We start from the raw sequence: 25510 nt of genomic DNA on the forward strand, positions 1-25510 counted from the left end.
TAATTGTCAGATACCGAAAAAAATCATAGCCTCATTTAATTGAGGAGGAATTTAAGATCAGAAACTGTCTGCAACCTAAACCCAAAGTTAGACCTCAATGTTTTGATTGCCAGACTGATTTTGAAAACCACACCTAAGTTACTTGCACAAGTTAAACAGAGGGTCAGTAAAAGAATCAGCACCTAATTCATCAGGGCATAATGCTCTCCATAGCAACTTCTGAAGCCGAGTTATATTTCTTTATGTATAAAATGAAAGCTGCAGTTTTGAGCAAAGATGAAGTAACTGTTAAAGAACACATTAGAAAAACACTGTTCACCCATGATCTTGTTAGGAATTAGAAGGACTGATGATCAGATAGGAAAGAAGAGATATCAATGCAGCACCAGCAGCTTTTCAGAACACGTCACCTCCTATGCCTACCAAAGCCATTTGGAAAGCAAAGCAGCTGTGTTCTATTTTATAGTGGTTACAGAGCCACTAAAATACAATAGCAATAAAACCACATTTAGCAACACTAGCTGTATTAAAAAAATACAGCAATGTAGATGGTGACATTTTAGTCATACTGCCATTTGCTTTCACTTTCATTCAAAATCACAACTTACCCTAGTTTATAACAATCACAGTACAAATTATTCCTGCCAAACCACTGTAATTCACAGTTTTAACATCAAACCAAATCCTTTTTTATTCTGTGTAGCATGTCCATAAACATATATACACAAATGCAAATGCATAAGCTCTGTATCTGATCACTTCTAGGATTGAATAAATAAGAACAAGAAATAATTTTAAATATTGGTAATAATTATTTAATTTCTATATAGCATATAACAAATTCTAAAAATACAGATTAATTTCTTCTCAAGAAATATTATTCCCAGTCTTCAAATACAGTGTTTAATTAAGTTTTTCTCCTAGGAAATAGAGTTCTGAGAACATTAAAGCACATCATAGAATCTTCTGGGTTGGAATGTACCTTAAAGACAATTTAGTTCCAACCCCACTGCCATGGGCAGGGACACCTTCCACAATCCCAGGTTGCTCCAAGCCCTGTCCACCCTGGCCCTGAACATTTCCTGGGATGGGGCAGCCACACCTTCTCTGGAGACCCTGTGCCAGGGCCTTGACAGCCTCCCAGTAAACAATTTCTTCCTAATATCCAGACTGAAGTGCTCTCCATCAGTGTAAAACATTCCCCTTGTCCTGTCACTCCATGCCCTGGTGAAAGACTGAGCAAAGAATAACAAGACTGGTAAAACTATAGCTCAAGACTACAACATCATTATTTCCACAGCAAATAATAAGCCTCAATAAGCACACTATTAATACAAAGATCTTTTGTTATTCTACTGTATACCCATCCAAAGTTTTGGGAGAATAAATTTGATTTCTGCTGATTGTGGTATATGCCTTTATGCCTTAAACTCTAGCACAGAACTCATGGCATTTTACATGCAAGTGCAAGTATTTAGAACACACAATTGCATACATCTAAGAGTATAAAAATAGTGAGGATCACAGAAAGAAGCCCTGTTAGAGTAACAATCAAGCACAAGAGCACAGAAGTCTAGTTACCCAAAACTGCAGCTCACCAAGATCCAGATGTGCGCGCAAGAACACCTACAAATGCTGAAACTGCAACACCTACAAATGCTGAAACTGCAACACCTACAAATGCCAGAACTGCAACACCTACAAATGTCAAACCTGCAACACCTACAAATGTCAAACCTGCAACACCTACAAATGCCAGAACTGCAACACCTACAAATGCCAAACCTGCAACACCTACAAATGCCAAACCTGCAACACCTGCAAATGTCAAACCTGCAACACCTACAAATGCCAAACCTGCAACACCTACAAATGTCAAACCTGCAACACCTGCAAATGTCAAACCTGCAACACTACAAATGCCAAACCTGCAACACCTACAAATACCAAACCTGCAACACTACAAATGCCAAACTTGCAGCTCAGGTGCAAATCCAGCTGCGGGAAGGCAGAGGCAGGACCACACCACGGGCACAGCCGGGGCCATCAGAAATGCAGCTCCTGTCCCACAGCACAGACAGGGTCCCAAACTTCTCCTGGCTCATGCATCACAACCTCAGTGCTGTCAGTGTGATCCTCCCAGAATGCTGCTGAGTGCAAGGCTGCCCTTTGAACAATTCCAGAAATGCTAGAGCGGTTCCTATCAATGCAGCTCAGATCTCAAGCGGCTCACGCAAGGGTTAAAACCAGAAAGTGCTATCCACTGGTTTGCTCTGATGTTCCTGGAGATATTGTCACTGGATGTATCCTCAGAAGAATTCTATTCAACACCTCTGTCTTTAAGTACAAAGCTGTAGGCTGTAGCAGCTTTAGGAAACATAAGTATCCTTTTTTCTGCTGCACAGTATCTGTGTGTGAAATTCTCTAAAGGGGTTTAAGTATTTACCCTGAACACTATCAGACAGTTTCTAAAATTTTCCTTATCCTGTTGCAGAAACACTTCAAAGAGAATCATAAACACAGTCTTTTGTGCTTTCAGCACACATGTTGTTTTGGAAGCTTAAGTCTGAATTCCCTCAGAATTGTAAATAATTTTTTTCCTCAAAGATGTGCAATACAACTTTATTTTTTTTTTCTTTTTACAGTTTCCTTGTGACTCTACTGCAGACAATGCTAAATCTTTTCTCCCATTTCTGACAGCTAAAAATATTGGGGTCATAGAAATTATTGCCAGAAAAAAAAAAAAGGAAAAAAAAAAGGGAAAAAAAAGTCTCCAGGATCAGGTTTTGTTGTTGTTGTTTAAGATAAAAGATACATTTCCAGAAACATCTGACTTCCAGTCTACACAAAATATAATCTGCCAAAAATACATTTATTTAAAGGCTCTGGCCTAAACAGATAAGGAGAGCCCCAAAAGACAATAAATACGGGTAAAATTTGGGTTTTGGAGCTGCCATGTTGTTCCTGCATTTCACAGCTCATTAGGCAAATCCCATCACCCATGGCCACATGGCCCTCCAATAAAGTGCGACACTGCAATATCTGAGCACCACGGGAAAACCAGAAGAGAAATTAAAATAATACCTCAGAGTTCCTGGAATCTTGGCTGACAAGGTCAAACCAATTCAAGTGTCAGTTAAGTTGCTATGCAATTTCTGAAAGAAGCTAAACAACCAACCAGCCTGTTTGTGATCCCATTATCTATTTTTTTTTAAATAATTGGTTAGTTGTTTAAAGTGCCAAAGTCTAAAAAAGCTGGGAGAATTCCTTGTAAAAGCATATTTTTTCTTAGAGCTTTTCATGGTTATCTGGGAACTGAAATGCTCTTGATTTAAATACATATTTAAACCCTTGCTTTAATTTGGGAGAAAAAAAAATGGCTCTGGGCTGAGATTTTGTAGCTCAAGTTTCAGGGTAGACTCAATTCTAACTGTCAGGCTGTAAGCCCCTGACAATAGTGGCTCATAGCTGAAACTATGACATACTTCATATATAGCAATAGGAGCAAATAATGAAACAGACCCCAAAAAGGAAAGAAAAATAATTTTACAAAAAAATAGCCTTGCTCTCTGATTTCAATTCAGTTGTGTAAACTGATAAAAAGCCTGTTATTGAGAATAACAGTAATAATGACACTAAAGAGGGTCTTTGAAAAGTTTTACAAATCAAGATGAAAGTTGTGCAGAAAGATACCAGCCTGCATGAAATGCCACTTTGATCATTCTGCTTACACTGAGTGTGCACACTTCTGCTTTTGCACCACACAAATTCAAAGGTGTGCTGCATTTCCCTATCCTCAGCTCTGTCTGAAGATGCCAGAAAATGAAACAAATGGTGTAACAACTACTTGTGCTTCAGTTATCCCATTAGGAAATTACTTCCTCAAGATCTATGCTTCATTCCTTTAAGTAGTGCCTGCACTGGAGGCAGTGAAGCAGTTGTGCTGTTAAATGCAGCTCCAAGTCACTCACACTTTTCTCTACATTTCAGTTCCACGCTCTCCTTCGTCTTGCCAAATTCCTGCATAAATAGGTGGGATTAAATGGAGCCTACCAAACATAATTATATATGTTGTGATTTTATACTGCAATGAAATTGATACATTTTAATAATGCCAGTCTTGGCTCTTTCCCACTGAAGTCAATAAAGGTTATTAAGGCCAACTGCCATATAAATACATTGCTACATTGCTAAATGGACTGTCAAAGCAGGAAATACAATTCACACCATACAGCACTGTAAGGCCCTTTTTCATTTTTTGAGGAACACTAGATGTGTTTAAAAAAAGCCTTCAAAAATTCAACATACAAGTGTAGCCATATATGTTTACTTTTCATTTCACAAAGAAAAATAATTTCCCTGATTTACATTTTACTTTTCTCATGTGAATCAACCTAAAACAAAATAACCAAAAAAAAAGACTGTTGGACTTCTGCAGTTCTTACAGATTTGGTGTGGTGGTTACAGATTTTCATAGCTAAAATAAATGTCAGATTGCGAGGTTTGCATGATATCAGACCCTGAGAGACAAATCGTCTCTCTACTGAATCTCAGAACAGCTACAGCAAGACTTGCTCACATCACATGAGATTTCAGCTTTTCAGACTTCTCTTTACCCAGAAAGCAAAGCCTGTACGGTCTTTTTTCAAATGGTAACTCTCCCTTTGAATTCTGCAAGCATTTATCCTGATGTTGCAGGCGATAACGTGTTAATCTTGGATGACTTTTAAAAAAAAACCCCTCCAACGTATGAATAGCCTTCATATTTTCAAGGGAGGGGGAGGAAAAAAAAGGAAGATTGGTTAAACTGCTTCGGATTTAATGGCTCATAAATTCATGAGGTAATATTGTGGGAAATGTGATGTTTTATCAGAATGTCATTCAAATGAAAGGTTTAACATTTACATCACAAGAGTGAGCTCTAAGTAAAACTATCCTCAGGGAAAGAAATGCCAGGAATAAACATTATGATAAAATTGTGCGCTTGCTATGATGTACAAAAATATTTAATAAAGCCCACAGGTTTGAAGACGCTGGGCTAAACTTGCAATATCAGACTCTGCTGTGACAGAAGAGTAATTACAATTAGCAGAATCAGAAATAATTTTTGAAACTTCTTTATAGCTGCTTTATTAAACAAGGGAAAAACCTAAAAGAACACACAGAAGGTCCCTGAGACTGACTTTTGTATCACTCTAGAGACATATATGAAAAAGCTACGTCAACAGTTGTTCACCTCGCTCACAAAGGAAAAATACACGCTTAAATATTTTCTTTGACGAAATAATTCCTTTTAAGCAGCAAAATCGTTCCAAAACAACAGCAACACTAAGACATTTTACTTTTAGTATTTTAAATTATATATTATCCTCTCTCTCTGTTTTTTTTTTTAAGAATCATCCAGCTAAAGTTACAAATTTGGAGGGGAAAAAAAAAAAACACATCAACTGCAGACTACCGGGTACCTTCAGAAATACCCTTTTGATTTAACTTATCCGTGGGAGCGGAGCACGCACCAAAACGGCGCACTTTTACTGTTAAATTGCTGCTGAATTTGTCAACCCGCGGTTGATTTCCTGCGTGATGGGATGGCGGGGATGGGGCGGGGGCAGCCGCGGGGACGCACGGCCGGCAGCGCCCCAGCGCGGCTCAACATTGCCCCCTGGCGGCCGCCGCCCGCGCCGCAGCGCCCAGCGCGCCCCCTGCGCCCCCCGCGCCGGGAGCGCGCCCCGAGCCCGCCGAGAGACCCCGGCGAACAGACAGCCCCCATTGACATCCTCCTCTGTCTCCTCCAATAGCCGAAATTAATTGTGATTAATATGTTATAAGTCATAAAACATTAAAGCGATTCTTAAAATATAAATTAGAAGCAGCTTCTGTCTTGGCCCAAGCTCGGGTTTGCTGATAAATATCATCCCGAGGCTTGCTGAAAGGAGATACACTGACGCCACCGTGTTTCTAATTAGAGACACATGGCGATGTCACACCAATTGCAGAAAACCTAGCCCGGGAGAGTTCCAGAGTTTGCTGTTTTTCCATGTTTTCAACGCACAATGGATATAAAATATCAAACATTCTTGTCTCTACCTCATCTAAGCCTGTGTTACAAGAGAGTAAGTTGTCATTTGAAAGAAAAACAAACCAAAAGATTTTTTTTAAATTACAAGGGTCGTTCAAGAATGTGAGCACATAAGAACACCAAAAAAAAGGGGAAAAAAAAAAGCCCAAACACATAAGCAAGTTATATTTTCTCTCCTTTTGTAGGAAAATTCAATGTTCAGTGATTGCTTGTGGCAACTGATGCCACAACTGAAATGCCCACTTTTCCGGGCGTGTTTTCTGAGCCTGAACCAGCCACTGCTGGGCAGCTCACACTGAATTCCAGCAGCTGAGCCACAGCATTGCCTGTCAGACCCAAGTTCTTGTTGCCCCTCAAGCACAGCCCTGACACAAATGGCACTCAGCATCCTCAGCTACAGCACCAACTCTTCCAAGCCAGTACAGGCAAACTGAGGCTAGTTTATGCTGCAGCCGGCAGAAAGGACCAGGAAGAAGCTTCTGATGCAGATGGATGGAGAGGAGGACAATGGGTCTGCCAGCACAGCCCCTTCTGAGAGCAAACCCAGAAACAGGCAATGCTCTGAAACTCTGACAGCACAGCCTCTCACCTGAGGCTCTGCAGGGAGAGCAGCAGCAGGATAACAGCGTTTGGCCCCGAATCCCTTTTCAAGGAATGCACAATGTGCCTTGAAGCACTCAGAAATCATTATTACATTTATTCTTGAAAGAATCCCCTCTTGCAGGTTCTAGCTTTGGTCTAAGAGTGCAGGAGGACCACAGACAGTTGTACTTCCAGATGCCCAGTTTTGTTCTCAGCTTTCCTCAGACACGTGCACCACTGTTGTCACCAGCAGAGGTGTCTGCCAGGGCGTTGTACAAAAAAGCTGACAATGCACAGCATTGCAATATATGGCTGTCATCTTGTGAGGTTCTAAAAGGCTCATATGAGGCTTTTATGAGGCTTTCAAACTTTAAAAACAAGCAAAGTCAAGAACTAACTAAAATCCTGGGGTTTTGGATCTGATTTTGCTCACATTTTTTCTGGCTACTGGGGGATAAAAGTAGTGACTAAGGCTGACATTGATTCTGCTCCTCATATGTTCTGAATAAAGTCTAAAACCCATTACTACAGCACAATTAAAAACATAATTGTGAGTGCTCTCAGAATTAGGCCCTAGAGGCTTTAGACTTTAAAACCAGTGCTTACCATAATCTCCAGTTTTCTCCAAAATTCTTCCAGTTTAGCCATAGGCTTAAGCCACCAATCGGTGCACTTCAAATACCTCTTGCCTTGGAACCAAAACTGCCTAAGCCACTCAAATTCAACCTGCAAGATAAAAACATATGGCACCATAAACATCCACAGACCTTCTCTGGGGCAGGAATGGGGTAATGCAGAATCCAGCTCTACCTGAACAGGCCCACAGGAAAGGAGACAGTTACCAAAGCAGCTCATTTCTAAACACGCCCTTACTGTCCATCTCTAAATACACCCAGCTGTTTATTTCTGTTCCACAGCCATTGGGGACCTGAGCTACTCTCTCCAAACCCAGAGAGAGAGGTGCAAAACTCAACTCTTTTTTCCCCCTGTTTTTTACACGGTGTACACGTGTAACAAACATCAAAAATTCCAGCCAAATATGCACCAAGTCCGGCTTACTGTGATTAACACCGTGGGCTTCAAATTGCTGCAGTCACAGGAGATGGAAAAACACTTGCAGCAATAACATTGCTAGAACGCAGCCCAGTTGCTCTGGAATGAGAGGGTGGCACCCAAGGAATCACACACAGCCTCTCATCCTTCACCAGGCAGCCCAGTTAGCAAAGATGCTGCTTTTCTTTAAGAGTAATCCATAGTCCCGGTCTTTAGAATCCCATATTTATCTTTGTTGTGGTAGCTATGTTTCACACCGAGTTCAAAGCTGCTTTAATCATTATTTGTACCACAAAGAAGATTTGTTTATCCCTGCTCAGCTCTGAAGATGCAAACAAAGACAACCTACCAAGGTGAAAGAATAAAGAAACTGCCCAAAGCTGTCACCTAACACTCCCTTTCCTGCAAGAGAAAACTGAACAGTTATGGAAATCTGAAAATGGTCCAGTTCACATTAACTAAAGGGTTGGTCCATGCATGAACAATTACAATAAAAAATATTTACATTTTCAGTGTATAAAAAGAATATTATAGTAAAATATAACATGATTAGTTGGCAGACACAGATCTTAAAATGTCTTTTAAAAAATCCTGACTGCTAGCCAGTGACTTTTTAGCATAGAAGTTTGATGATATCTTTCCTAAAAAAAAAAAAAAAAAAAAAAAAAAAGCTGAAGGAAACTTTGCTTCCTCTATAATATTAATGAGGTATGAAGGACCCAGTTATGGTTTGGTAGAAAAAAACCCAACAAAACCAGTATATGCAGTTTTGGGAAAGCTGAGCATACAATTCTTCAATTAGAATTTTAAGAAGTGGTTTTTTTCTCTCTTCACTTCTTTTTGAGTTTTTTGGCCTCTGCCATGTGCTGTCTGGCAAACAGATTCCATGAAATTAATCATGAGGCCATTAATCAATGAAAAAAAAATTTTTTATTAAAATCAATCTTAAAATATGACTCATCATAGATCTATTTCAGTCAATCTGATTTTTACCTAGTCATATCGATTTGTTGCAATAATCTATGTTATTTCTCTCTAATTGCAGTCTGACAGATTGACCAAAATTTAAATGTATCTCGATCCCATACAAAATATATATAATTTGACACACAAGAGTCATTTTTTAGGTCTAAGACATAAAGTGGAGCAACAAGCTAGTTCATTTTCTGCAGGATTAGCTGGTCTCATCAGAGGTCAGTGTGTACCTAATTGCACAAGAGGCTGTTTAATGATGTGGACTGCCATCTCACACAGCTATCAAACTCTGCTCTGCATTCATCTCACTGCATCTCTGTGTAGCTCTAACCTGGGTTAATAAATTGGGGCTGGGGGGAAAATGTTTCACCCTCCAAGCTGGCCACTAAACTGCTTGACAAGTGTCTGCTCTGAACTGTGACCTCTGAACAGATAAATGCTGATTCTGAGAAAGAAAATTATCTTGATGGGGCAAGGGTGACATGATTTTTCCTCTGTAATAACTTTTCTCTGTAGCAGGAGCTCACTCCTCTTGGCTTGTCTCCTTTCATGCACAAGAGAAGCTGGACCATTAAAAAACCCTCAACACTAAATACTGGAGAGACACAAAAAGCTCATTTCTAGACCTATTGGAATGGAAGTTAGAGAACATTCATCTTCTGTGACAAAACTCTCAGGTTAACAGCTCTTGCTAAGGATTTTGTCAGAGAGTTTTAATTTGGAGACTTCCATACATGAGAACTAACTTCAGTTATCATTAGAAAGTATTTAACATGACCGAAGATGACACAGCTTAAACATATTTACAAATAAAAATATAAAAGCTAAGGGTCTGAGGAATAATTTCCATCTTCTAATTGATTTTCACTTATGACTTACATCTGTGCAAGTCAGCTCAGGATCAGGCCTCGTGTCTAATCTCAGCGTATCTTCAAGTTGTCCTTTAAGCAATGATTAAAGGCCAATTTTAGGTTGTTGTCAATACTGGGTAGTAAAAGGCCAACAGTAGCATTTGACACTTTGTGAGGCAATGCTCCTCAGCCAATTATTTAAAAGTTTGGGATGTACTCAGCAGCTGTACATGTTCTGGAAAGCCAAGCAGGAGGAAAGCAGGAGGAGGAGCAAGAGGTTCCCATTCAGAGAATTGTGCAAGACCATTTCTTTTGGGATAAATCATTCCTGACCAAACAACAAGCTGGCTGTGACTGTGTGTGAGCTGTCAGGCTATTGTACTCCACAGCTGCCAGGTAACTGCATCTGTTCACCCTCCTACGCCCTGCCACTGAGGAGTTTGTGCAGACTGCCAGGCCATGAGCTGCACAGACAAAACTGCACATGGGCACCCTTAATTAAGGTTATCTTTACTTACAACTACAAAGTACACACTGGGAGTGAAGTGACTCACACATCTAACACACAGCACATACCTTGCAATTACTCAGATATTCCTTTGAAGGCTGTTTTAGTGAGGGAGACCATGACAACAAAGCTAGGTTTAAATTAAACTTCCACCTGGCTGCCCACTAGAGATGCTAAAATCCTCCTCAGGTTAGCATCTCACTTTTTCAACAGGAATACCTCTGTCAAGACATCCAAGACAGGGCTCTGAAAAATGAACTCTGGGAAATCTAACATCAAGTAAGGACACCCCCCAGATACTCTTTCAGAGGTTTCTCTGCCCACCAAAAAAATGGAAAAAAATGAAGTCTCCGCCTATGCTTCAGATCCTCAGTTCAAACACACTTTATCAGCACAGCAAGTCAATTTTCCTGCCCAGGAGTACAAAAGTGAAGGCACAGAACCATTCCTCATTCTTTCAGACCCGCTCTCAGGCTTTTTCCCTCGAGCAGACACAGATAATTCATCCAGGCCTCATTTGGCAGAGCAGTTAATTTCAGCACAGACTGTGAATCTGCTCAACTAGTAGATTTTAGCTTGGTACTGTGATGGTTCAGTTCTGGTTAATGTTCTCTGATGATTGCTTTGGAGGTAGCAGCAAGGGGGTAAAAGAAGGAACCCGTAGCATTTCAGGAAGATAAAGAACCAAGAAGAATGGCTGCACCTTGTTGTAAGAGTTAATTAAAACTGAAGAACTTTAGTATGACAATATTTAAAAATAAAATATCATCACCTCTAGATACTATCTCATTTCAAGCTCATGATCTCTGGTTCAGAGGAAGAAAAAAAAAACTGCAAGGAGCTTAATGAATAGCACAGAAAGCTGTATATCAGAAATACAGAGGCAAAATTGGGAAACTGGGTGAACTGGCAGTTCTCCATTAATCCTATGCAGATTTGGATTTTAGTGCTGTTTTGATTTTACATTAAAAATTGGTAAAAAAACTAAGAGAGTTAAATGAAAGGCTCATTTTCATGAGTAAGCAGCTTGATTCTTTTAAGAAACAACACAGTCTCTTGTTCTTCCATCTGCCTCATAAAGTTTCAACCTAAAACCTGCATTAGTGCCTGAAAAGACAGAGTTATCATATGAGAAGTTAGGAAGCTTTTATATGCAAGAAAAGTTGCATTACTTCACAGGTCTTTATATTTTCAGCTCAGTGATGTTTGAAAAAAAATATGTATTTACCACAGGGATAAGCCCCTAGACATTTTGTGGACTTGTGCAACAATAAATGAAATTTAAATAGCACTCTAATAGAAAGTAAAGATTTGACCTTGGGATAAAAAAATAAGAAAAAAAAAAGAATAGTAAAATAGGTGGATGGGTAGTCTCTTTTCAAATTAAATATAGATCCAGTGTGTCTACTAAATGCACAATAAGTACAAGTTAAACAAGGACTGCTGTTACAGTATATCCCATATGTGTAACAGGAAACATCCCTGTATGTCACATTGCAAAATTATTCAGGTGACTGCAAACACCAGGGGCTACTCTCTCACCTGATGTAAACAGCACATGGCTTTGATGTTAAAGGACCCGTGCAAATTTATCCCAGCTGTGCCTGTGGCCCTTGCTGTGCAAACCACATATGCGTGTAGTTTTATGGACTGAGCCTGATTAATGTTTTGTAAACCCCTGCATGCATCAGACTTCTTGTAATTGCCCCAGGAGCTGTTTTGGTAAAAGTCAAGGGCGCGAATCCTTTGCCAACATTAAGCTCCATTTTACCAGCTGTAAACACAATACAGATAAAAATGTGTTCTACAGAGTTTTAGTAGCACTACACAGTGTTGTATTCCTCAGTAGACAGAAATTTAAACATTTTACATTCATTTGAGTGGAAATGACCTTTGTACAGCTTCTAATTTATCTTAGTAGAAACACAGCATAGCTCCAAGCAAGAAAGCACTTCCAGCTTCAGCGGAATCCTGTCCAAGTGCATTAATACACTTGCATCTTTTGCAGCACTAAATGACCTGTTTAAATATGTTCCTCACAATTATTTCCACTGTATTTTCTTCAGAACATTCTTTAGAGCCCACACTCACAATTGTGCCACCCATGGCATTATGTAAAAACCTGGTTTAACAAAAACCAGGGAGGAAAAACTGAAAAAATCTACCTGCTCCTTCCCCTCTAATCCCTTCCCTCTCTTCCTTTCTGTTAGAGAAGTGCCAGAGTAGTCTGTTTGACCACCACACTGGCAGTTCTGGTGCAGTACTTTGTGAAACTTCTCTCACTTTACCAGCAGAGGGATCTTAAGAAGGAAAAATGAAAACTTCCACGATAATCCCAATTACTGTACCCAAGTTAAAAAGTCATAAAAGCCACATTTGCAAACTCATAAAAAGCAATGCCTTGTAAGCAGCTGAACACACTTAATTGCCATTAACTCCATGAGGAGACTGCACTGCTCAGACCTGGCTGAAGTATTTTCAGTGTAGATCATCTCACCTCATTATGTATTTCTTCTACTTGCTTCACCACTGCAGCTTCCAGTGATTTCAAAGACAAAGCCATTGAATCAGAATCAGTCTGTAAATTCTGGAGTGCCAGTTCACACTGTCCAAGTATGTATTCCAATGTTCCTCTGGAAGACTATAAAGATACAATAAAAACTTACATATAGCCACTTCAGAAAATTTGTATTTCTCAACTAGATTTCATCAGCAATCCTTGAGGTGTGGTGCAGCACATTCCCAATTCACATCTGATAAGCCTACCTGGGAGTTAAGGCCAACTACCAGCACAGAACCAATTGCATCTCAATCAAAAATAAACAGCAGCACTTAATGCAAAGAGTTTGAATCATAAGCATGACATGAAGCACAATTCTGATTAGACACCATGGTGCTGCATACATGGCACCAGGATATTGGCTTTGCAAGGGACCAAAGAGGGAAATGGTTTTGGTACTTACATCTGCCACCCTGTGAGTGGAGCTGAACCGAGGTGACAAACCAGCCAGAACACAGTGCTGATGGCTCATATTGAGATCATCTAGGGACAGAGTAGAAAACCTTAAGTACAGGGAAAAATTATACTTAATAAAAGTTAATCTGGTTGAATATGAATTAAGTACATTTTTCACACTTTTCTTGCTTTAATGCATAGAGAATTCAGTCACATAGCTCCAGTGTTTTGCAGAGCACAATAACTTTACTGTCCTAGAGTCTGAAATATTTCTACTTACACTAGCTTTCTCCTATACAGTTTAGAAGTGGCATTTCCCACCTCTCATAGGGAAAGTTCAACTAAACAAATTAATTCCTCCAAAGCTACTACTGGTGACTACCAAGTCTAGACTACTGAGGAGACTAAAGAGACTACTCAGAAGTTACAATCTCTTTTCCCAAAATCACTAAAAAATGCTCAAAGTTCTTGAAAACAAAATACTACAAAAAAAAAAAAAAAAGAACTTATGAAAAAACTCTTTCCTATAGACACATATGAGGATAAATTGCACAGAATCCAGTCTTGCAAGGGCCACAATACATTATCATCTCTGGACATCACAATATTAAAACACCACAAGCACTTTCAAGAAGAATTGTGTCAGAAAACAAACCTAAACACTTCCACTACCCCTTTCAGTGCCCATTCTTTGTGGCTGTATGTAGCAAACATAGAATTAGACTTATTACATTTTGATTTGCACCTTTATTCAAGCCCTTGGCATAACTTTCATTGTAGAGCCACACCTTGGAATTGCTTCTAACTGTCTCTAATCCTTTATGAATCTCAGAAAGAAGCCTGTAATTTTAATTTAAGAGTTGACAAAAAATCTAAAACTCTAATTGTACAAAAATAGTTGAAGCTCCATTGCTTGCCTGCCTCAAAACACATTAAAAAAAAAAAAACATTTTAGGTTGTAAAAGATTGTGGCAAAGATTTGTTTTCTTTTCCTCCTAAATATATATTAACTGAAAAGAAAAATCAGTCTTTGTTAAATTGGCCGTTGTCCATCTGGCATTAAAAGCTTTTATTCAGACACAGAACACTACACCCAGAATGCTATTTTGGTTTTAGAGCCAAACCAAAGCTGTTTCATTCCTTGGTCACCCATGTTGGAACTACCACAGTGCTCTTGTAGGGTTCAGTAAAAAACAACTCCTAAGGAGTCAGCCTCAGTTTTACATGACTAAGCACTGATCCATCTGCAAAAGCAAAACAGAGACTCTGCAGTACAGACCCCCTACCAATAAATCTTCTCAGTGATTCTCCTGTTATTTACAGATAGCAGATACATTTTGGACTCTGGATGTTGCATATTCAATCTTTAATTGTGGAGGCAAGTTCACATGGTACATCTGCCTCTCCCTGCACTGTACTGACATCTGGGGTTTTCTGCCTCTTGTTTTCTCAGAATACATCCCTCCAGCACAGAACCTCATGACAGTCCTCTCCTCTCCTTCAAACTACTGCCAGTTCCTCCCTTTGCTCTCTGATCCTGTTCTCAGTCCCTGCCCCTGCTCTGTCCCCTCTGGGCTGTCTTCTGACACCTGAATTACCTGGGCTCCACCAGCAGCACTGAAAGCCCTGCATCAAAAGAACAGACTAATGGATATGTCTGTGTACAAACACTGAAATAACATACAGACACTTAATTCTCATTCTACTGCTGAGCTATCAGGGAGCTGAGGAGCCAAAGCACTTCAAGAGGAGCAATGTGACACCCATGTCACTGCAGACTATTGACACATAACAAATAAAATGTAGAATGATAATAAATTCTTAGCCAATCCTTAAAGAAGTGGAGGCTAAAGGCCCTAAACTTATTACTTGGAGGTAAAGTATTTCCCAGGAAAACACAAACCACAACGAAAAATGGCTCCCAGAATTACCAAATGAGATTTATATAGTCTTTTCTATCTTCTCTAAAGTGTTCCTCATGAACTTTATAGACAGTTGTCTCTTATCTGTTTCAAGAGGCAAATAAAAGGTACAGTGGTGTTTAAAGCACTGGCAAAATCTTTGGTATTCTAACCACCACAAATATCTACAAACAAAAGTGAAATGGAATGGACTTTTGCTATTAATTTTCTTAACTACCATAAAAAACAAGAAAACCATGCACAAATAAAAATGAATTAAAAGTCTAAAAACTAGAAGAATAATGAACTTAAAAGAAATTAAGAGAGAAATATGTCAGAGTTGTCAAACTTCACAATCAAAGTTTGGTAATGACAAATACATTCCTGGAGGTCTAAGTCTTAGTAGTAGGGCATATACCATTTGGATTAAATGTGGACCCAAAAAAAAAGGAGGGGTTGGAAAGCTCCAACACATTCAAGATGCTAGAGAGCAGAGAGGGTTCAAGTTAGTTTGTGAAAATAGAAGCAGATTAAATATCTAGAAATAGTTTAACGAGTCACTTTATCCATGTGGAAGTGTTTCCCTTAAATACTTATCTTTAACCACAAGCCAACCTCTGCAATGTGTGCAACCTACTTCTGGTTAGTTATGAAAATAATTTTTTGATGCTTCTCAAACTATAATTTGCTGGGGGTGGGGAGTGGTATAAGATTCAAAGTTCATCTTCATGCTGTTTTAAAACCCTAACCTTCAAGCTAAGAGCTTGATCTATGGGAAACAGCTGCAGAAAAGTAAATCTGCCTTTGAAAGAGTCCAGAATGTATTTTTGTTAAGTATGTCTTGAAGTCATGGTAGAAAAATTAGTGAAAATTGTAAATCTGCTTGCAAATCTGGTCATGTCTAACTCAAAGATTAGGGGAAAAATTCCAATTTAATAGTGGGACCATGACAAGCCTAGTTAAGCATGCTCTAGGACAGAGCAGATGGGGCCCTTTGCTCACCTCCACACGTTTTGGATTTATTGCATGCACCCAACACGTTTCATATTAGACACCCCTTGCCTGTGTACTTGAGACAGCAGGGTTCAGTGTGCACTTCCTCTGCAGACCAATATATTATTCCAAATTGAGCTAAAGTGTTTCCGTTTCATGACTGATATAAGGTTTAGATTTGAATTTTTAGGCAGTAGGCTTGCAGCCATTCACCAGACTTTTTTCTTCATATTAAGAAAAGCTTAAAAATTATTTTTAAAAATATGTCTTACTGAAGGTATTTTTGAGTTTTTGTTGGTTTTGCTTAATAAAATACATTTATATTATTGCAATAGCTCAAAAGAAGAATGGATGTGATCACCTTATATTTAGTATTAGCATACATCTAAATTACAGCTCCTGATTTAATCTGAAGAGGGCTGCTGAGAAAGAAAATGTAAATTTAAATTATAAGACATTTACTTAATTTCTCCCCAGAATAACAAAAAACATTCAAAAAGTCAATGAAGGGAGGGACAGAAACATTATTAAATGTCTACTAGAAATGCTAAAAAGAAAAAATTGGGGTTTTTTTGTTACTTTGCTATACCCATTGATCTTGATTTACAAGTTACTGTAATTGCACATTACTGTAAGAAATATCCAGTTACCACACTTTCTTATACAGATTTGTGTGCACCACAGGAAATACTAGTGGTATTATAGGTACAGAAATTGATAGGACCTGACTCTTAAATTATAAGCAAGATATTGAATGTGATGTTTCAGCATTTCCAACCTTCATACAAAGCAGTAACACTACACCATTCCAACAACTGGAAGGACAGACCTACAGAGTGGCTGAGTTCTGTGCTAGGGTGGGTGAGTCAGTGGTGGTCACAGCCAATCCTCCCAGTCCTATCAGCCAGTGCTGTACAGGAACCACCACCAGCTGCAGGACTCTTCCATGGTCTATTTTCTAGATGTCTTCCACTCTGCCACTGCTTTTAACATAATGCCAGTAAGAGGACTCTGCTTACTGAAATGAGGTTCTGGAATACAGCAGGTACAAAAGCATAAAACAAATGAATCTTCTGTTTTTATTATTGCCAAGTTTCTTTTTTTACAGAGTTTTCGTATTTTGTCTTTTAGTTGGCATCCTCAAGATTCCCCCTCCTAAAAGTTAGTGCAAAAAATCTGAACAGTAAAAAAATACACTGGAACTATATATGTTTCCTTATACTGTCTTTCACTCCAAGTCAAAATGATAAAGGCAGTTCTGTAACACAAAGAAACCTAATAAAAGGGCCATTTTGAGAATACCCTCTAGGACTATTTAGAAGAGTAATTTTTTTTTCCCAAGTAATTGAAAAGAAACACAAAGACTATGGAAATGCAGAAGAGATTAAAAAAACACCTGGCCTACAGAACTCAAATCTGTAGCTCTTCAAAAGTACTAATAAGAAAGTGATTTACACATCATCTTCAAAAGAATGTTTAATATATCCTTTGTTTCCATCTAAACATGCTCATGATGTTACTCATTAAATAAACTAACTTTCTGATCTACCCTTCATATAGAATCTCTGAAAATACTTTAGTCACTATATAAATTCCACCAGGGAATAAAAAACACCCTTATGATCTGGTAACTCAATCAACTACAATCGACAGTATTTTGCAATAAAAATACTTAAGTTAGTCCCCTTCTTTTATTAAATACCTTCTGAATCTCTTGGCCAGCATTGCTCTATATGCTCAAAGTTTCCAGTCAGGAAGGATTACATAAGGAGTTTACTTGATGCCCTAGCTGCTATTGCACAAAAATAGATTATAATAACCTTCCTAGGAATGTTTAGCTGCCACTTAAACTTCATTTTCACTGTCCCTCTTTCATTCTATGCTTCTACTTCATACCCTTACAAAAAAGGGAGGCACATCCAGACCCCTATGCCAAAGGATCTCACATCTTAACACACCTGATCTTTCCATGTCTGAACATTCTTCAGAGCACAGTTAGTCCAGTACTTCTACATGACACTTCCCTGATGAGAGTACAGAAGATTTGATGAGGTAACTAAGAACAAGGAGTGGTACATGTTTTTATGATGGCCTATAAAGGAATTGGTTTTAGTATATAAACTGTGAAAGGTAAAGCTCAAAAGGCTGTTCTGCCCATAAAGGTGGGAGTATGACAAGTCATTCTAGGGACATTCCATGGAATATGCCTTCCCAGCTACAATCACATAAGCAGAGAGCTCTCCAAGTGCTCTCGGTCTTTAAAGATGATGTCTGTCAAGCCAAGACATTAAACAGGCCAACATGATGTTGTCAGAAACCTTGTCATTGTTTTTGTGTGATTTACAACAAAATTTATTTTAACAAAAATGAAAACCAAGAGAAAGAGAAGCCAAAAGAGAAAGCAAACGATTTTGTGTCAACAAACCTCAGCAACAGTTCTCACTTCGTTTCTTTCAATGAATAAACCTTAGCACATGAGCTCAGCTGCTCAAGCAAATTAACTCAATTTAATTTTCTTTTCTTAATCCTCTACGCTTGAGACATTGAGACTCATTCTTGGAGTAAGACAGCTGTGCTCATTATGATCTTAGTATAATCCCACTGCTAGAAAACAGCATGTTTGAATGTAGACATAGTAGCAGAAGGAGAGAAGTGTCATGTGTAAAACTGGTGACTAATAAAATATCCATAGATTGGCATGATGACTGAAACCTCAAGGATTGTGGTACCAGAAAAACTTAACACATTCATTCACATCTTACATAATACAGGTGGCACTTGATAAGCCAAGCTGAAGAGCAGAAATTTATTTGCTGAACATAAGAGATGCTCAGAAAAACTGCATAAAGAATACACAAAGAATCTAGAAACACAAGGATGGAATGGATACAGCACAACTGATGGCAAGATCTGGGGAAATTCTGGTTATGGCCTGAAGTCTAACTTGAATTAGTAATTCTGACTGCACAACTGACAGAAAAGGTGAAGAAAGACTATTTCTTTCTGAGCTGTAAAGTGAAAGAAAGATTAAGAAAAAAAAGTTCCCCTAAATACTTTGGAAGTAGGCAGAGTAAGAGAAATTTACTGTATACTCCAGCCAGATTTCATGTTTCTCTAAATAACAAAAGCCCTAACTGTAAGGAAGGTATGGTAACTTATTTTAACATAAGTGTTAATTTTCTCTGTTTTCAACAGACAGTTCAACTTCTTAGTCCTTGACAATTACCAAGCATCAAGTAGATGTCTCCTTGGTGAAGTGGCACTGCCAAGCCTGGTGTCTCTATGTCCCATGCCACCTTCAAGCCTACGTGCCAAACAGCTGGGTCTCTTCCCTTCAGCTCCTGCTCACTGCCTTCTTGTACAGATGAATCTTGAGAGAGAGAAACAGACCACAAAAATGAGGGAACAGGTAAGAATCATAAATACAAAATATGATTTAGACTTAAAGATATCCCATACTGGTAGAATCTTAACAGGCTTAAAGATTCTATAGTCTCCACTTGCTAAAATCATCACCTCCAAATTCAAAAGTATGCAACAGGTAAAAGAAAAAGAAAGCCATATGAGATCAAGAATTTATTTGCAACCAACCTTACCAAGATGAAAACCTTAAGTTAACTACCAAGGCTAATCAAGTCAAGGCTTGTAATGGACTTAAGGTTTCTGAAACTCTTAAGCACATGTAAGTTTTAGTTAAGCATCACTAATTTTTTTTTTTCATTACTAAAATTACAAGCATGGAAGAAAAAAATTAAAAAATGCAGCAACACTGATATAACAATAGATGACTCCTGAAAGAATTTCCAATCATAAACTGCCAAAACATTCTAGAAGAAATTTCATTTGTTTATGTACTTGCAATTTCACTAAATCATAAATTGAGGCAAAGGTGAAATAATAGTTACAAAACACAGTCTAGACCAACAAAGCAAATCTTGGAGCCATCTCTGTCATTCTTTTCTCAAAATTACTAGTCAAACATACTAGATAACATGTGCAAGAGCCAATGAAGCTTCAATGCATTTGTCACAACACTTTTCTTATCATTATGCAACATGAACGTGTTGAGCTTGGGGAAAAAATAATCCACTGCATAGAAATAGTATTTGGAGCTTAATCCCTCAGAACTATTTTCATAAGCTTACTTCACTGCAGTATAAATTGAAAGATACAGTCAGCATTTATAACAAGGTATTTGGGAGCTATGGTGTAACAGTTTTACAGCTAAAGTAACAGTGCATTTTGACAGAGGAGGGATGAAGATTTAATAAGTAGCTGGCACAGACCAGCAGTGAACAGTTAGAAATTAACTATGCACTATGCCCAACTCTTGCTTAGAACTTAGCAACTGGGTCCATTTCACTGTCCACTTAAAATGTGCCTTCATGTAATAATTTTTAAAACCTTTGTCTTAAGTAAATTCTTTAAGAAAAAATATAAAGATGTATAGCTCTTATTATAAAAGGCATGCACAAAGTGTGACTACAAACTCACACTTCTAAAATATTCATCTCACATGGTTACTGCAGGTTGTTTAGCTGGGGGCAGCCTTTAGAAAATTAAGACAATTTATTAACTATTATGTTAATGAAATATTATCTAAATTCAGGCAGCAGAGAGACAAAGCCTATTAAAGAGCCAAACTAAATGTTCTTAAATGAAAATTCTTACAGTCCCCAAGTTCCCTCCCTTCACTGCTGCAGTGCTCATCCAACTGAAGCTCTGGCTCAGGAGCAGCTCTAGGCCCTTCCATCAAGGAGCACACAAATGAGAAAACAAGAGCTAGCAAATACTCAGAAAAATCAATACTAAACTCTTCAAGGGCCTTTCATATTTTCTACCCTGTTCAGATAAATCGTAACTTAATTTAAGAAAAATGTTTTCTGAAAACTGCAAATAGGATGGCTTTCAAGGCATTTTTAATGCAATACATCATGGATATTATAAAAAGAAGTAACCTTTCTGGGTTAACTCTCTCTGTTATGCTGCCTTCCCATTCACTTTGGCAGCAGCACTGTTCACAATATGGCACCAATAAAATATAGAACTACAATCAGAGACAGCAATTTCAATCAAAGTTTCCTGGGGTCTCCTCATAAATCCAGCACCTTTGGAATGTGCTCGTTAAAATGACTTATTTTTTGCAGTTTGATAAATTTTTTATTGCTTAAGTACCGAGTTCAAATACAGCTCACAGTCTCCTTTTCTCTATATTCTCAATTATTGCACCTTATAATTATCAGCAGCAATTGAAACTGATTGCTCCTACCATGTTATTTTGGTAACAAATGGAAGCAAGCTGCTACTTGCTTTTAAATGCAAGCTACCCTGAAACTGAGAGCAAGGGAAAAAGAGACACCTTAACATTTGTGGCATATCCCCAAGTAGCACTGACAAACTTTGACATAAAAAGAAGTTTTTATTAAATTCTCTATGACACCTCAAGAATGATTGGATGCTGTATATTTATTGATATAATTACAGCTGCCATTTAAGTGAAAACATTTGGATGCATCTAAATCATAAGTATTTGAGAATAAATCATGTGAATAAATCATGGATCACATACCCATCACCTTCAGAACACAAATGTATTTTGTAGTAAGCCATACAGAAATGGTCAAGTATACAAGTATTTAATGGAAGTGTAACAAAACTATGTGCAAATTTGAATTCTGGTCAGCAGAGATTTACAGACTTGGGCCTGCAAGAAACCTTTATGCTGGAATCCCAAATAAAATGGTGCAATGAAGTAAAACCTTACCACAACATAACAATACCTCATCAAACCTGTAATTATGGTAGAACCATGAAAGAGAGAATGTAGCTGCAGAAAATTGGCCACAGCACTATGCTTTTAACGAGACAGATCAAATTTCAGAGATGTTCCAGCACTAAGATCTGATCTTAGCAGGTTTGGGTCAGGGTTAGGTTCAGAACAATATGAAACTTGTTTTCCTGGAACTACTTTGGTTATTGTTTCAGAGCACAGAAAGTAAAAGTAGCTTTGAAAGGTTTCTTTGCCATTTGGCTCCAAAATTGTCCAGAGTTTGAGACTTTTTGATGCTCTGAAACGTAAATGATCTCGATTCAAGTCAAACTGTAATGCCAAATTATATCATAAATGTAACCTTACATACCATTTCTTAAGAAAATAGAATCACTGACAACACATTGCTAAGAACAAGGACTGTAAGCATTTACATCAATATTAAATCCAACTGACCATTGTTATATTATTTTTTTACAGATTGATTGACTTTTTTCCAGAATGCAAAATAATTTGGGCACATATTCCTCAATTAAAAAAACCCACAAATTATCAGTGTCTTTCAATAGCAATTTATATGTGTTACATGCAAGAAGTGAAAGAAGCAGAGAGTGCTTTGCTTCTCAGCAGCTGATGGGAAAGAACAAATATCTACCCAAAGTTATTTCCTCTAACTCATTACTGAAAAGCCATAGTATAAGAGGTTAAATTCTATTAACATTTAAATTTTTCTTGCAACTGACGTTCACAAAACCAAAAAAAACCATAAGATTTTGCCAACAAGGTTCTTATCGATTCATGTTTCGAATGCTGCATCCACATAAATCAGGAACAAAAAGTCCTTGAAGATTAGTCATCACTGCAACTAACAGCAAGTTAAACCTTTTAACATTGCCTTGGCAGCAGAGCCAGTTGTGTAGAAGTTCAAGAGTTAAACAGCAAGTAGCCCTTACAGCAAGAAAACAAACTAGATATAGAATCTAGGAAAAAACTACTTACCTAATCTCTTCCTCTGTGGGAAATCCAGGTAAGAGAAAGATGGACACACTTCAAGTGTTTACATTTTTTTCCATCTCCTGAAAGTTTGTAACTGAAACAAGTCTCTACTTCAAAGAACATCTTTGGGACCAGCTAGTGCTCTGCTAAGTAATAAAACTTCCTACAAAAATTACATCGACCTGATGGAAAGCTAGTCATTAGGAACTTTTCATGGATAAAATGCAATTTTTGAAAATGTCCTTATTCTACTGGATTGCAATTCACTTTCATAACTGCAGCAGGAAATAAATATGGGCTATTACCTTACTATATTAAAATCCTGAACAATTTTTTTACCTTCATGCTCTCAGGTGATAAGATACTTGTAAGCTAATGTGTTATTAAAAATGCTGGTCAAAATTTAAATTCCTGTTTCTTGATAAATTCTGAAATGTAAATTAATTCTAAATACTGTTAGTGGCAGTAAAATTGAACATACATTCTGTAACCTATTCAGTTCTGCACATGAACCCTGACTACCCCTCATGCATTTTCATGCAGTATACACACTAAAAAAAAACCTCTCAAATTTTTATTCTCATCACTTGACAACCTATTCTTAACCTCATGTAATGTAAGTAAAAGTATCAAGCTAAATGTTTAATTTATTTAGTTGTTAGAATTGTACTTCATCTAAGTTGCTTTGAAAGAGTTTTACCCTGGAAACAAGAAAATAAACACTGATACCAATTATAATATCAGCTTCTTCCAATATCTTTATGTTGATGTCTAAATTTCTTCTCTGGCACATTGAAAACTGCTTCTACTCCAATTAACACTGATCAAAGTTTCAAACATGAAATTTTCATTATGGCATCAAACAATGAACAAATGAACAAGAAAACAAGTTGTTTCAATTACAGTAGTATCTGTTTTAATGCTATTTAATCCAGTAAGTAGGTACAAAACCAATACTGATATAAAAATGTATATGAAAGTAAAAAGAAAACCACAGAACCTGAGTTGTGCATCTCTAAAGAGTCTGACAGAGCTGCCAGAGCTCAGTAAGACTGCTTGACTCCAAGGGCTGCTGCTGCTCAAAATCTGACAACCTGGGGACTGTGCCTTTGCAGCAGGGCAGGTCAGCACCAGCCCTGCAGCTCTGGAAGCCCGAGCTCCCACGTGCCAAGGCTGCCACAGACCCTCAGTGTCCACTGGGGATTGGAGGAATTGAGAGCTGACAAAACAAACAAGCAAGACCTGGCAGAAAAAAGAATCAAGCCAGTTCCAACAAAAATCAACATGCTTAATTTGTGCTTGCATTTCCCACTGAATCAGTGTTTTCTCCCAGAAAATTACTAACCCAGCTCATCTACATCTTCTAAGGAAAAACAGCTCCAGCAAAAAAATTCTGACCACAACTACTCTTTTTGTTATGTATTCTGTAGTGATTCTGTGACAGTCTTTTTACACTACACTGAGAAGTCAATGCTAACTCAATACTAAATGAATGAAGTGCTAAGAAAAGATGTCGGCATAAAAACTAAACATATTTATGGAAAATAAAAAATCAAGACATGATTCCACAAAGATGTAACAGTATTGTTCAAAAAGATGTTGAGATCCTCATGTTTCACAGTTATGGAGACCTGGTAATATGGGAAATATTGAAAGTCTTTGTAAGTTGCAGAAACCATCAAAACACTGACATTATATAGAACTGGAAAGAATAATTTTATAAACATTGATGAGCTTATAACCACCACCATTGGATGGCTGCAAACAGAAAATCAGAAGAGCAAAAAAGACAATCTACTTCTCTAAAATCAAATCCTCTGGGATGCACTGGATACAAAACTTTAACACAAAGAGATATTTACCAACACTTTAGTTACAAAACCATACTCCTAAGTATAAACAGGATCCATTTCCTCCAATTTATGTCATTGCTTTAGAGATATAACATGACAACCCTGAGCACAGGTGGGAATGCACTGCTGGCACAGAGAGCTGGACTGCAGGACATCCCTCCACAGTGCTCCATTGCCATGGCAGGCACCTGATTTCCCTCTAAAGCCCAAGAACCCAACCTGAGCAATGCAAAACCAGAAAAATTTCAAGTAGTTGCTTTTAATTTTGTTTTTAATGATAGAACAGTCGATTTATTTACTAGAAAGATCTTGTTTTCTCTGTTTTCCTGTCTATTTCCAAACTTCTCAGAAAATATACAATTGTAAGTCTATTTATGAAAAAAACCTTGTATTCAGCAAAAAAATTATTGTATTTAGATACCAAAATAACTTTTAATCTAAATATATAAAATATTTCTATCTATCCACATCAATCAAATCTACAGAATTTGCAGTGGTTTTAAAACACCATAATTTTTACTTATTTAACCTACTGAATAAAAGAAGCAAAATCAACTGACGAGTTATGAATAAACATAGCAGGTTTCATTTTTGTTAATTTATAGCTCTCTGAACTTAGAGGGACTCACTTTTTTCCCCCTCCACAAGCAAACTTTATGTTAAAGTAAGAAAGTTTTAGGCATATTACAATAAATCCTCATACAAAGTATTATTACTTCAAGTTCACGTTTAGGTTTCTTCAACTTAAAATCCTACTGAAAAATATTTCTCTACAGTAGTAATGGAAAAAAACCCCAACACATCTACTTGAGACCATTGGCAAATAGGACAGAAAGAAGTTAATGAAGAAAGTCAGGAAATCTCTTCAACTCAATTTGCTAAGACAGTTGATGTTCAATACCCAGGAAAATGCAGGTGTGCTTATGTACATACACACAAGGAACACAGGAGACCTTCAGGGATTCCAGGGACTTCTGGGACTGGTCAGGTGCC

The 25510-nt window shown here is 37.8% G+C and overlaps 1 protein-coding gene across 3 annotated transcripts in view; it reads right to left on the reverse strand.

The window, feature by feature from the left end:
* Positions 1–25510, reverse strand: part of FTO (FTO alpha-ketoglutarate dependent dioxygenase) — a 215521-nt gene that overhangs the window by 148565 nt on the left and 41446 nt on the right. For all 3 annotated transcript variants that reach the window (XM_084215061.1, XM_084215062.1, XM_084215063.1), the window contains exons 4-7: positions 19125–19268; positions 13012–13091; positions 12546–12689; positions 7268–7387 (exon numbers count right to left, since the gene is read on the reverse strand). In XM_084215061.1, coding sequence (XP_084071187.1) covers positions 7268–7387; positions 12546–12689; positions 13012–13091; positions 19125–19268 — 488 coding nt within the window. The remainder of the gene's footprint in view (positions 1–7267; positions 7388–12545; positions 12690–13011; positions 13092–19124; positions 19269–25510) is intronic.

This window comes from Fringilla coelebs (genome assembly GCF_963513975.1).
Source record: "Fringilla coelebs genome assembly, chromosome: 14".
Lineage (NCBI taxonomy): Eukaryota > Metazoa > Chordata > Aves > Passeriformes > Fringillidae > Fringilla > Fringilla coelebs.